Below are 12,993 nucleotides of genomic sequence, written 5' to 3' on the forward strand. Positions count from 1 at the left end.
AATTCAGGACAGCCTTGATGTGAAACCTTGCTTGCGTTGGTAAGTGAAAGCGAAAGTTAAAAACAAAGATGGTGAAAAGACGAGAGAAAGGACGACATAAGTAAAGTAACTGAGAATTAAATGCTGATAATTTTTAACAGTTCCATTCTGGTATTTAACTGTTCACCAGACAGATCGTGAAATAACGAGAAGGGTAGTTTCTGTTGCGCGGTGCCCTCCATCTGATGATCGCGGCAGTAAAAATGCGCTGAGCGTGTACCCTATACTTAGGGTACATGATCGTCTTCGGGAAATCTAAATTTTAGTAAACTAACTAACAAATAAATAAAGTAATTAGGTTTACTAGACATTGCCATGAAATTTAGTGTCTGCCTGAATTCCTATACATTCAAAAAGACGTTACACGCCTGAACACTTTACTTTGTGGAGATATCTTAATTTGTGAAGCCAAATTAACATTTAGAGATATTACAAAATGAATTTCAGATATCTTAAAATGTCATTTACTTTTTAAAATATCTGAAATTCGCTTTGAGATATTTTAAAATAATTTCCTTTACATTTTAAGATATCTGCAATACATTTTGAGGTATCTTCGGTGGGCTGGCGCCCTGCCCGAGGTTTGTTTCCTGCCTTGTGCCCTGTGTTGGCTGGGATTGGCACCAGCAGACCCCCGTGACCCTGCAGTAAGGATGTACCGGGTTGGATAATGGATGGATGGATGGATTTTGAGACATCTCAAATGCATTTCAAGATATCTCAAATACGTTTTCAATTATCTCAAAATAATTGTGTCTGCATTTTTTCAAGATATCTCAAATGAATTTTCAGATATCTTGAATTGACCTTTCATGCATTTTAAGATTTCTCAAAATCATTTCCTGTTTAACTGCCTGTTATTTCAATGGGACTTCTTGTTTATTATAAGATATCTTAAAATGTATTTGAGATATCTTGAAATGAGCAGGAAGTGATGTTGAGATATCTGAAAATGGACAGGAAGCTGTTTTAAGATATCTGGTAATGTATTTCAGATACCTTAAATTGTATTGTAGATATCTGAAAATGATATTGAGATATCAAGAAATAATTGAGCGTCTTTTTAAAGATATGCTAAAATGCATTTTATCTGTAATTCAGTTTGAGATATCTAAAATGCATTTCCAGATATCTTGAAATTAATTTTGAGATATCTCTAAATGATGGCAGCACAGTGGTGTAGTGGGTAGCACTGCTGCCTCGAAGTTTGGGCACCCGGGTTCACTTCCCGGGTCCTCTCTGCATGGAGTTTGCATGTTCTCCCTGTGTCTGAATGGGTTTCCTCCCGCAGTCCAAAGAAATGCGTTTTAGGAGTGTGTGTCCTGCAGTAGGCTGGCGCCCTGCCCAGGGTTTGTTTCCTGCCTTGTGCCCTGTGTTGGCTGGGTTTGGCTCCAGCAGACCCCCGTGACCCTGTAGTTAGGATATAGCGGGTTGGATAATGGATGGATGTTAATTTGGCTTGCCGTAAGGAATGTTCCCATAATGCAAAATAAACTCGATTATTAGGTGAAAGACCAGCTTTTTTCTTGCAAATTTGAAAATTTTCAACTGTATCATTCCTTTTTAAAATACTAACTGAATAACATCTGTTAATGGCTGAATATGCTTATAACAGGTATTCCCAGAAATTAGTCAAATCATGGAGGAGCAAGTCTTTGGCAATGACTACTGCACATTTAAACAATTTGTACTAAACTTTTTTTTTTTTAATGCAAAATTGATTCATAAATTACATTTACCATAACACTTTTCTAACCTTTTCAAAATGATTTGTGTAAAAAGTCGGGAACCACATCAACCAACACCAAAATGTATCGTCCACCTGGATGTTGTGGTGGCAGCCATTCTCACGCCAGAACAGTCACCACACGTTAGCTATTAGGTGGTGAAGGGGTGAGAGAGGTAGTTAAGCAATAAGGAACAGGGGGTGATTTAGGGGCGAAAATGGGTTCACGGACAAAAGCGCGATAGACATATGCGCCCCGACAAAACCGCGAGAGAACCCAAGAGAGTGGGACGCGTACGTGCGCATTATGTACACATTATGTGCTAGGTTATAACTGTTATAACTGCTGATGGCATGCCGTGAACAAATAACTCAGTCGAGGGTTGGCATAACGCGTCGTATACAAAGCGGAATTACCAGCAGTCTGGCAGCCAGCAAGTCTAAATACGCTCAACTATCAAGACGTCTTGCTGCAATTCTTCCTACATATGCAGGGCGTGATCTTAAGGACTACCTGCGTGTCGTGCTGATGGCATGCCGCGTCTCATAATATTGACTTCTAAAGTAAATATTATTATACTGTATATGATTTAATCTAGAAATTCATATTTAATGAAACTTTAGCGATTTTGTCTGCGCGATTTTGTCGGCGCGATTTTGACGCCTCGGCGCTATTTTGTCGGCGCTAACATATGTCTATCACGCAAATGTCGGATCACAGCCAAAATGTCCAGGTGTTGGTGGGCAATGTAATCAGCTTTTTGTGGTACACCTTACTCTCCTTTGAGCAATGCCTAGAGATATTTTATCACCGCAGAAAGTGAGGCTTTGATTTTACATCTCATCCGAAGAACGGAATCATTTTTACTGCACCGCATCTCCATTACCATACTAGGGCATTGGGGTTCACACACAAACCACAGGGCAAGTCCCCCCCTGCTGATTTCACCTGCATATCTTCCAATTGGTCTGTACTGGACAGAGCCAAACATGCTTACTTGCTCTGAAGTGCAGGTGGCGTAATCACCTAATTCATGTCAATGGCTGAATATGCCTGTTACAGTCCACCTCAACCCTAAATTAGATTGAAAATAGATGTGGTGATGAAGGATGAAGAAGAGTTCTTGGAAGAATGCTTAAAGATAAGCATTGGCAGAAAAGGTGTGGTGTGGCAGAAAAGCAATGAGACTGATTTTTTATTTACCAAAGTTTTTATTTTTTTCAAACATCAATGTTATCCCCTTCAAAGTAGTTCCCTTGGGCAGCTACACACCGATGGAGACGTTGTTCCCACTGTTGGTAGCAGCGCTGGAAGTCTTCAACCGGTATGGTCTTCAGCATGTCCGTTACACTCTTTTGGATGTTTTCTAAAGTCCCGAAATGACGTCCTTTGAGGACATTTTTCAGTTTAGGAAAAAGGTGTGTGAATAAGGGGGCTGGGGAACCACAGGAGTAACTTTTGAGGTCAAAAATTCTGTTATGGAGAGGGCAGTGTGACATGGGGCGTTGTCATGATGGAGCATCCATTTGTCTGCAATGTCTGGTCTCACACGAATGACCCTTTTTCTGAGCCTTTCAAGGACATCTTTATAAAAAAACTTGGTTGACAGTTTGTCCCGGAGGAACAAATTCTTTGTGGACGATTCCCCTTTTGTCAAAAAAACAAATCAGCATTGATTTGATCTTCAATTTGCTCATTCGAGCTTTCTTTGGTCGAGGAGAGTTTGCAGTGTGCCACTCCTGACTTTGCCTCTTGGTCTCAGGATCCTCGTATGTATATGTTTGGGGCGGTGGTTGTGCTGCTGCCTTGCAGTAAGGAGACCTGGGTTCACTTCCCGGGTCCTCCCTGCGTGGAGTTTGCATGTTCTCCCCGTGTCTGCATGGGTTTCCTCCCACAGTCCAAAGACATGCAGGTTAGGTGGATTGGCAATTCTAAATTGTGTGTGTGTGTGTGTGTGTGTGTGCCCTGCGGTGGGCAGGCACGCTGCCCAGAGTTTGTTTCCTGCCCTGTGCTGGCTGTGATTGGCTCCAGCAGAACCCCGTGACCCTGTAGTTAGGATATAGTGGGTTGGATGGATGTATGTATAGGTTTACAATATGTACAGTTACTGTATTTATTAAATCCCTATTAAACGAGCAGAATTACACCAGAGAGTTATACTGTATCGATAGAACTTTCACTTAGGAAAACTAAAACTAAAAATGCAGAGCATGTGTGTATTGTTGACCAATGGTTGACCAACCCAATAAAAACACAGAGGGAGACTGCCTTCCAGGACCATGGGTTCCACCAATATACTGGGAGGCAGCATCCCTGTCGCATGGCTCCTGTTTGGACATCCGCAGGGCTGCAGGGGAGTTGAAGTTCTGAATGGCAGCCCTGCCTGTGTCCATAGCTGGATACGGTGCAGATCTGCCAGAAGTACCCCCGGGCCAAGCTTAAAAGGGTGTCCTATATCTCACCCAGGGGAGTTCAAGTCAGTAGTGGAGAAGGACTTGGGGTGGAGGCGGTGGAAGACAAGAGAAGTAGGAATGTAAGAAGGTAGGAAAGAAAGAACAAAGGGAAAACACTGAGCTTGCTGCTTTTTGAAAGAGTTATTGTGTCTAATAGAAGACTCATTTCAAACCTGGGACTTGCTTCTGGTCCAGTTGTGTTTGATGTTTGGGGTCTGAAATGCCTCCTACAAGCTGTAGTACATGACTGGATGTGGTGCGGTGACTTTTTCAAGTAGATCTCTCTCACTTGTACTAAGTCCTTGTAATCTGTACAGCTCTGAGAATGGCAGTTTTTCTTATCTGTAGGATGGAAATGCTGTTTGAAGTTTAGGGTTAAAAGTATTTTAAAGCCTATGTTCTACATGAAAACTACTTGGACTTCACTATCTGAAGTTTAAGAGTTTCTAAAGTCAGTTATTTTCTAATGGGTTGCAGGGTTCTGCTGGAGCCTATCTCATCTAGCTTAGGGTGCAAAGCAGGAACAGACTCTGAAAAGGGCAGCAGTCCATTGCAGGGCAACACTCACACACATCCCAGTCACGCACACAGGCCACTTTAGGATCACCAGTTCACCTTACCTGCATGTCTTTGCACTTGGGGAGGAAATCTGTGGGGAGAACATGCAAACTCCATCCTGGGGGGACCCGGGACACAAACCCTGGTCTCCTTACTACGACACATCAGTGCTACAACTGTGCCAACATGCTTTCCTATTTTATAAAGTGTTAAAACAAACAAACAACATTGATATGCGGACCATTTGGTGCCTATTTGCAGGCTGGACGTTGTGGAACACTGCCAGAACATTTATGTGTAAATCCCGCCTCTCTGCGCACCATCTAATTTACAGACATTTCACAATGACATTTTACAATCAGGGTGGTAAAGTAATCCTTTCCCTTCAGGCATCACCTCTTCCTGCTCCTCTTATTCTTTTAGTTTCACTTTATGTAATGTAAACATCTGAAAATCAAAGTTCAGATCACCTTGTCTTCTGAGAGCTCTTAATCAGAGCTCGTGCGCATGAAGTCTGCAATCTTGTCTTACTGGTTTTATTTGTTCCATTTTGTAGATTCACATTTTTTTTACAAACTGATTTTTTGTATAACATTACAACTGCAGTTTTATTTGTATTTGAACTTGTTTTGTATTTCACGGCATACACTTGAAGTGATAAATTCACAATTTACATTGAATTGCCTTGTTTTCATTTATTGTTTAAAGCATTGCAGTGTTATGTGCTGTAAGAATTAGGATTAGGGGTTACCCAGGCCAGTAACAGAAGCTCATAACCCCAGTGATAACCATTATCGGAAAGCCCCTGCTCCTAGAGTTTCCATACTATTCTTATAATTAGAACATTTTTGGTGAGAACATCTTATTCAACCCAACAAACTCACCAACCCTATCCTCCTAAATCCTTCACGATAACATCAAGTTCAGTTTTGAAGGTCCCTAAACTCCTACTACTTTACCATACTACTTAGACACTAATTCCACAAATAAGTTTCCAACTGTGTCCCCGTTACCTTTAAGAAGTTGTCCCCATGTACTTGATGAGCTCATTTTAAAGTCACCGTCTTGATCCACTGTACTAATTTCCTTCATAATTTTAAACTCTTCACTCAGGTCACCTCATAATCTTCTTTTGCTTAAACTGTAAAGGCTCAGCTCTTTTAATCTTTCCTCATAACTCATCCCCTGTAGCCCTGAATCATCCTAGTCGCTCTTCTCTGGACCTTCTCTAGTGCTGCTATGTCCTTTTTGTAGCCTGGAGACTCAAACTGCACACAGGACTCCAGATGAGACCTCACCAGTGTGTTATAAAGGCTGAGCAGAACCTCCTGTGACTTGTACTCCACACATCAAGGCGCTATATAACCTGACATTCTGTTAGCCTTCTTAATGGCTTCTGAACACTGTTGGAAAGTCGATAGCTTAGAGTCCACTATGACTCCTAAATCCTTTCTCATAAGGTGTACTCTCGATTTTCCGACTGCCCATTGTGTATTCAAACCTCACATTTTTACTGTAATACTTTACATTTACTGACATAAAATTTAATCTACCACGAATCTACCCAAGCCTGTCTGCTATCCAAGTCCCTCTGTGATGTGTCAACAGACTCAAGATTATCTGCCAATCCACCTATCTTGGCATCATCTGCAAATTTACCCTGCTTTTAATTGTATTTCTGTCCTTATCATTTACAGTATATGTACGAAACTACTTGTTTCTGCTTATTGTTAATTGCAACAGATTATCAGGTCTTCACAACAATTTATTCATTACATAGACTTGTATCTGTTAGTTTGCTTCTATAATGGCATTCATTTAATTTTCATTTTTGAAAAAACCTGCTCACACAAATAATTGTACCCTATGCACAAAACACTTGCAATGCCTTGGGAACAAATCCTGGGTAAATGTGTACTTTGTTAAAAACAAGCAATGAAACGTTGATACACTTATTTTCCAGTTTATGATTTGTCCTGGAGTTTGGTTACTTTCAGTTGCAAGACTTTTACCATATTTACCACATCAACAACTAACGGAGACAAAAACCCTGAAAGAGAGGTTCACATTGACAATGAAGGATGGCACCCTGTGCTGCATAAGTCCTCACTTCTGCCTTAACACTGAACGTTACAATTTGCAATATAAACAGTTTTACTTCTTGCAGTTGACTCCGATTATTGCCAAGTATGAAGTATGGAGAAACAGATAAATTAACTGCATTGTATCAAAATTTTCTTTCTCTTCTGACTCTGTGGTGAAGTCTCTGAAAAATGCACAAATTACCTGAAGGTGTAGCAGGGATGTTGCTGCTGGTAGGTGCATTTCATTTTTTGTCTCAGGAAACACTCTACTTGAAATATAGGAATATTGTATTTTGGTCAGTATTCTACCTTATCTAACTTTCATCTTTCACATTTGTAAACGGCACTCCTTATTCTGATTTGTGCAAAGATGCAGGGTGGCACAGAATCTCCTCCTTTAAGGATGCCACTGACAATGAGATCAGTCGCTGATGTCACTTCACGCCCCATAAACTTTCCTAACTTTGTTTCGGTTCGGGTGCCCCATGTTGCCCATACCCGAATCCACCACTGACCACATGCCAACTTTTTATGTTTACTCCAGCCAACTGTAGCGTCATCTTGTTAAGATAATATTAGAAATTTCTACAGTATTAGAATCCAGGGGTGGCATGGTAGCGCAGTGGGTAGCGCTGCTGTCTTGCAGTTAGGAGACCTGGGTTCGCTTTGTGGAGTTTGCATGTTCTCCTCCAAAGACATGCTGGTTAGGTGCATTGGTGATTCTAAACTGTCCCTAGTTTGTGTTTCTTGTGTTTGTGTGGGTGTGTGTGTGTGTGTGCCTTGTGGTGGGCTGGCGCCCTGCCCAGGGTTTGTTTCCTGCCTTGTGCCCTATGTTGGCTGGGATTGGCTCCAGCAGACCCCCGTGACCCTGAAGTTAGGATATAACGGGATGGATAATGGATGGATGGATGAGAATCCAGCGGGCTGATCAAGCCATAGTTTGCCAAACCCAGGCTTAAAATGAAAAGTTTCAGGTCCATCAATCTCTACTCACTGCTTATACCTTTCAGTCCTGTAATCAGTCTAGCTTCTCTCCTCTGGACATTTTCTAGCACTGCTGTGTCCATTTTGTAGACCAAAACTGCGCATAGGGCTACAGATGAGGCCTCACCAATGGGTTATAAAGCTTCAGCATAACGTCCTTGGACTTGTACTCCACACATCAGGACGCTATATTACCTGAGATCCTGTTAGCTCTTCTAGTCACTTCTGTATGCTTTCTGGATGTTGATAGTGATGAACCCACTGCCACTCCTAGGTTTTTTTCATAAGGGGTACTTTTGACTTTCAGACCTCCCAAGAATGAACTAGAAAATAATATTTGAGGTTTGGATGGGGCAGTAATCTTGAGGCTGAAGTTCCATCCATCCATCCATTTCTAGAAGATGGGTGATTTGATTCAGTGTCACCACCACAGGGAAAAACTCATCTGGACTTGTAGTTTTTTTTTACTAATTAAATGTTCTCCTCACTTGTCACAGTGTCAGGCAGTAGTGATATGTTGCATGTTGATTAGCACATCCAAGTAAAGATTTCACTGGACAAGTGACAATAAGGACCATATAAAGTTATGGTAATAGCCATTAATGGCTTATCGGGGGATACTTTTAAAAGGAGTGCAGAGCAATGGCCCCATAATAAGATGGATGGGTGATAATCCATGATATGGATTTGGAAGAAATAAGTGGATAGGACAGGCGAGCTTTGTTAGGCTGAATGGCCTGTTCTCATCTCACCAGAGTGTTCTAATGTCTATATCCTGCTGAGGAATTGTCAGGTGAGTTTTTTTTTATTGAGCTAACTAGTAGAAACATGCCAAAAAATTAAAAATAACTCTAGTTACCAGTTCCTAATGATAGACAAGAAATGAAGTTAAGGAAACAGGCAAAGGGGTCAAACTGAACAAAACTCACAAGAAGCCTAAAAGCAAGGATTATTTTTGAAACTGTTATATCTGCAGATCGGATAACTAAAGGAGCCCTTGGCTGACCTTTTATCCCATTTCAAGACCCTTGAAGCCAACGCCATTAGAAACGCGGGATGCAGCACTAATGACAGCTCTCAAACTGGAGGTGACAGAAGGACCTGAAACTAGCCGTCAAGACGTTAGAATTTACAAAATAAAATCCCATGAGCCTCGCAGTTAGGAGACCCGGGTTCGCTTCCCGGGTCCTCCCTGCGTGGAGTTTGCATGTTCTCCCCATGTCTGCGTGGGTTTCCTCCCACAGTCCAAAGACATGCTGGTTAGATACATTGGCGATTCTAAATTGGCCCTAGTGTGTGCGCGCGTGTGTGTATACTGTGGTGGGTTGGCGCCCTGCCTGGGGTTTGTTTCCTGCCTTGCACCCTGTGTTGGCTGGGATTGGCTCCAGCAGACCCCCCGTGACCCTGTAGTTAGGATATTGCAGTTTGGATAATGGATGGATGGATAGAAATCCCACAAACCTAATCATGACAATATGAAACCAATGATAGCTATAGATATAAGATAATTAAAGGACTTTAGTCAGCCCTGAAATAAACATTTATACAATGCAAGTAGTGATGAAATAAAGAAATGTAACACTCATTGTTGGATTAAAATTTCCACCATCAATACATCGTGGCTCACGCAAGGTTATTGCCCTACCATAAGTTTATTTCTTGTTTATTTATTATTTTTGCTAAAAATCATTTTTAATCTATTGTTCTTAATTCTCTTTTAGTTTTAGTTTTATCTTGATGTTATAGATTTTTCCTAAAAGACAACACGTAACATTTAGAAGGTCCTCCAACAGGTCCATCCTTGCTCTAAAGCCAATTGCTGTCCCGTCCCACTGTGTCTGTTGGCAGTTTCAGTAGCAGTACTGACATCAGCTCTGAGACCAGATGGACCTGTCTGATTTGGTGTAGTCGATTAAGGGTGACCTATCATCGGTCTACTAAAACCTTGAGACAGTGAAACAACTTAATCCATAGTGTCTAACAAAACTGGTGCTTGACGCTCCTGTCTGCAGCATGCCAGTGGTCCTCCCTCTCTCATTTTGTGACTACTGTGGCATTATGGGCCACACTGAAAACTGGTCTAGTGTGGCTTTTGTCTTACTGTGACATCAGCACCCTTCACTGATGACCTGATGAGGTTTTGCTTCAACTGGACCTGGTGATGTTAAAGTGCATCTGACGAGCTTTTGTGTCTTTGCAATGCCACACCACAGTTACTGGATTGCTGGTCAGAGGGCTGAAACAAAATTTCCCACATTTTTTTGAAAGTAAACAATCTGGCAGCCGGGACACCTGGAGGATCAGATTCAATACCTTCCCCGGGACATGAGAGGGCGCTTGGACAATTCGAGAGCCATGGACTGCAGCACTTCCACCACACCAGGAAGTGCGGCCAGAAGATCATCTAGGAGCACATCTGGGGACAATATAAAAGGGGTGGCATTACTCCATTCTCGGAGCTGAAGTCGGGAAGTGGAGGATAGAGCTTACAAAGAGAGGAGCTGTGTACTGAATTGGAAAGCAAGAAATTAAAAGCGCGAGTTTTTTAAGTGTGCCTCTTGTGTCTGTCTGTGTCGGGTTGAGTAGCTGCTGCACCCTTTAAGAGTTGTCGCAACAAGCTAAAACTCCACCATCTCAATCTCTTTATCCTGAGCAAGGTTGTTGGGAAGCCAGAGGCAATCCTAGCAATAATCAGTCTCAAGGCAGGAAGAATCCCTGGACAGGGATTCACCAGTCTATCCCAGGTGAACACACACACCCACCCTCCCACACTGGTGCCAATTTAGTATCACCAACTGACCCAACCTGCATGATCTCCCAGTGTTTGAATGGGTTTCCTTCTGTTGCTCTGATTTCCTCCCACAGTCCAGACACGTGCAGGACAGGTGGACTGTTCATAGTAAATTGGCCCCTACTGTTTGTGTGTGGCGTGTTCACCCTGCGATGGACTGGTGTTTTCCTGCCTTGCACCCAGTGCTTCCTAGGACAGGCACCAGCTTTCATGCGATTCACCTCAGGATAAGAAGATGGATGGATTATTATTTGTCAGCACACTTGTTTGAACTGCTTCTGCTTAGTTCTAGAGTCTCAGGGACAAATGCAGGCATTCCCTATGTGGAGTCTGCCACACTCTCACAGTGTCTAGCTCCTCTAGGCCATAAAGCTAGATAAGTAGGATAGAAAAATTAATTCAGTTCAATTCTAATTAGTTCAGTTGAATTGTATTGTCCCAGGAGGGAAATTTGGTTTTTGGATGACTTAATATTTGTTTTGTGAGGTGGATATTGTAAGTAAAACATGTGGCATTATGTGACTAAGATGGAGTTTTAAGAGGACAGAAGAACCTACTGGAAGGACTGTGTCAGATATACCATATATATATATATATATATATATATATATATATATATATATATATATATATATATATATATATATATATTTTTTTTTACAGAGAGAAGACAAAGCCTTATGTTTCAAGAAGATCAAGTTGTAGGTTATGTGGGAGTTTTTGTTTTGTACCTTATTAATCATTCTTTTGTGGTCATGTGACCATGACTGTAGTAATAACATTTCCCTTCTTTTGTTTAGTTGCAGATATGTTGTTTCGGCTCCTTGACATGTTCTTCATTTTCATCTTTGAACCTTCAGAAGGTAAGAATATTTTGAAATACATATTTTGAAGCTACTTGACTAATGTTAACTACACTAGAGTGATCTGTGTGGGTGTAATGCGGTTTACTCTTATAGTCATAACGGGACTTATGCATGGGCTAACCCTGGCCTCCTAGGCCTCACAATAAATCGACATATCAGAATACGTATTCATTCTTTGTTTACCATAGAAGTGTTACTGGCACTGAACTGGATGACTGAGTCCTCTTTAATTTCTTCATCATTAATGCGGTGAGCTCCCTGTTAAAGGAAAACCCCACCCAATAAAAAATAATATTTTTTTAATCTGTTACTTAACCTGTGGTGTTTGTAGTGATGGCCAATAAAAATGTGTAACCTTATCCTGTTATGGAAAACAGATAAAAAAAAATGTTGACACAATAGTCTTCAATGGGGACAAACAATGAGCAAACAATGTTCATGAAAAAAATCTCAGTTCTTTTTTCTTTTCACATAATCCACATTTCAGACATCCAGTTGTATGCTCACAATATCCAAAAAATTAAACTCTCTTGAAGGGTTGGGGAGCCCACTCAGTTCATGAGAACAAACTTTTGAACTGACGCTACCCACAGACAGCTCACATCATATCAACACTGCAGAGTGTTATCAGGTATAATTAGAAAATAGAATATAATCAGAAAAGAAAAGTGACTGAAAACATAATGAATTGGAAAGTCTGCCTCGTATTTGTGCAGGTTTGTCACTAAGCAGAAGGTCAAAGGTGCAGTTTCATAAACTGCTGTTGTAAAAAATTAAAATAGGACCAATCAATGAGGGGAAAGCAGGTCTTCAGTTTTAAAGCTTAATCCCTTTTGAATACAACATCCAGCTGTTCACGAGAGGATTTTCCTAAAATGGTTTATTCAACAATATTTTCACCAAAATACATGTGTTTGCTATATTGTAAGGATGGATTATGCAACATGAAGAGCACTACTCTCACTTTACACACTGTCACACACACACTTACACTCAATAACAGCATCTCTCACTCTCTCTCAGGCTCCGCCCCTTCTGACAGACTCTCTCTTCCTCTCTCTCACTTGCTCTATCTCAGGCTCCCAAGTCTCCACCCCTTTTTGCAACACATCTCTCATTCTCTGTGTCTCTCGCCACTTACTGTCTGTCATTCTAACTTGGGCTCCTCCCCTTTTGGCAGCATCTCTCTCTCTGTCTCGCACGCACTTGGTCTTTCTCAGGCTCCACCCTTTTTGATAGCATGTCTTGTCTCTTCTCCTCTCTCTCTCTCTCTCTCTCTCTCTCTCTCTCTCTCTCTCTCGCTCCCACACTCCTCCCCTTCTGACAACTTTGCTCTCTCATATTTGTAAGACCTCATCAGAATTCATTTTTGCTACAAAGAGAAAACAGCTTATCACCCAAAAGAATCATAATCTACTGTCTATCATTGTGTTTTGTCAGCACTGGGCTATGAGACTGCTTATCTTCTGTAGCAATGGGATTTCTGATCAG

General features: G+C 41.4%; 1 protein-coding gene across 4 annotated transcripts in view; it reads left to right on the forward strand.

The window, feature by feature from the left end:
• LOC120515049 (V-set domain-containing T-cell activation inhibitor 1-like) overlaps positions 1-12,993 on the forward strand; it is a 28,634-nt gene that overhangs the window by 4,038 nt on the left and 11,603 nt on the right. For all 4 annotated transcript variants that reach the window (XM_039735775.1, XM_039735782.1, XM_039735759.1 and 1 more), the window contains exon 2: positions 11,437-11,499. In XM_039735775.1, the coding sequence (XP_039591709.1) occupies positions 11,445-11,499 (55 nt within the window). In that variant the 5' untranslated portion in view covers positions 11,437-11,444. The remainder of the gene's footprint in view (positions 1-11,436; positions 11,500-12,993) is intronic.

Source organism: Polypterus senegalus, chromosome 1 (genome assembly GCF_016835505.1).
Source record: "Polypterus senegalus isolate Bchr_013 chromosome 1, ASM1683550v1, whole genome shotgun sequence".
Lineage (NCBI taxonomy): Eukaryota > Metazoa > Chordata > Cladistia > Polypteriformes > Polypteridae > Polypterus > Polypterus senegalus.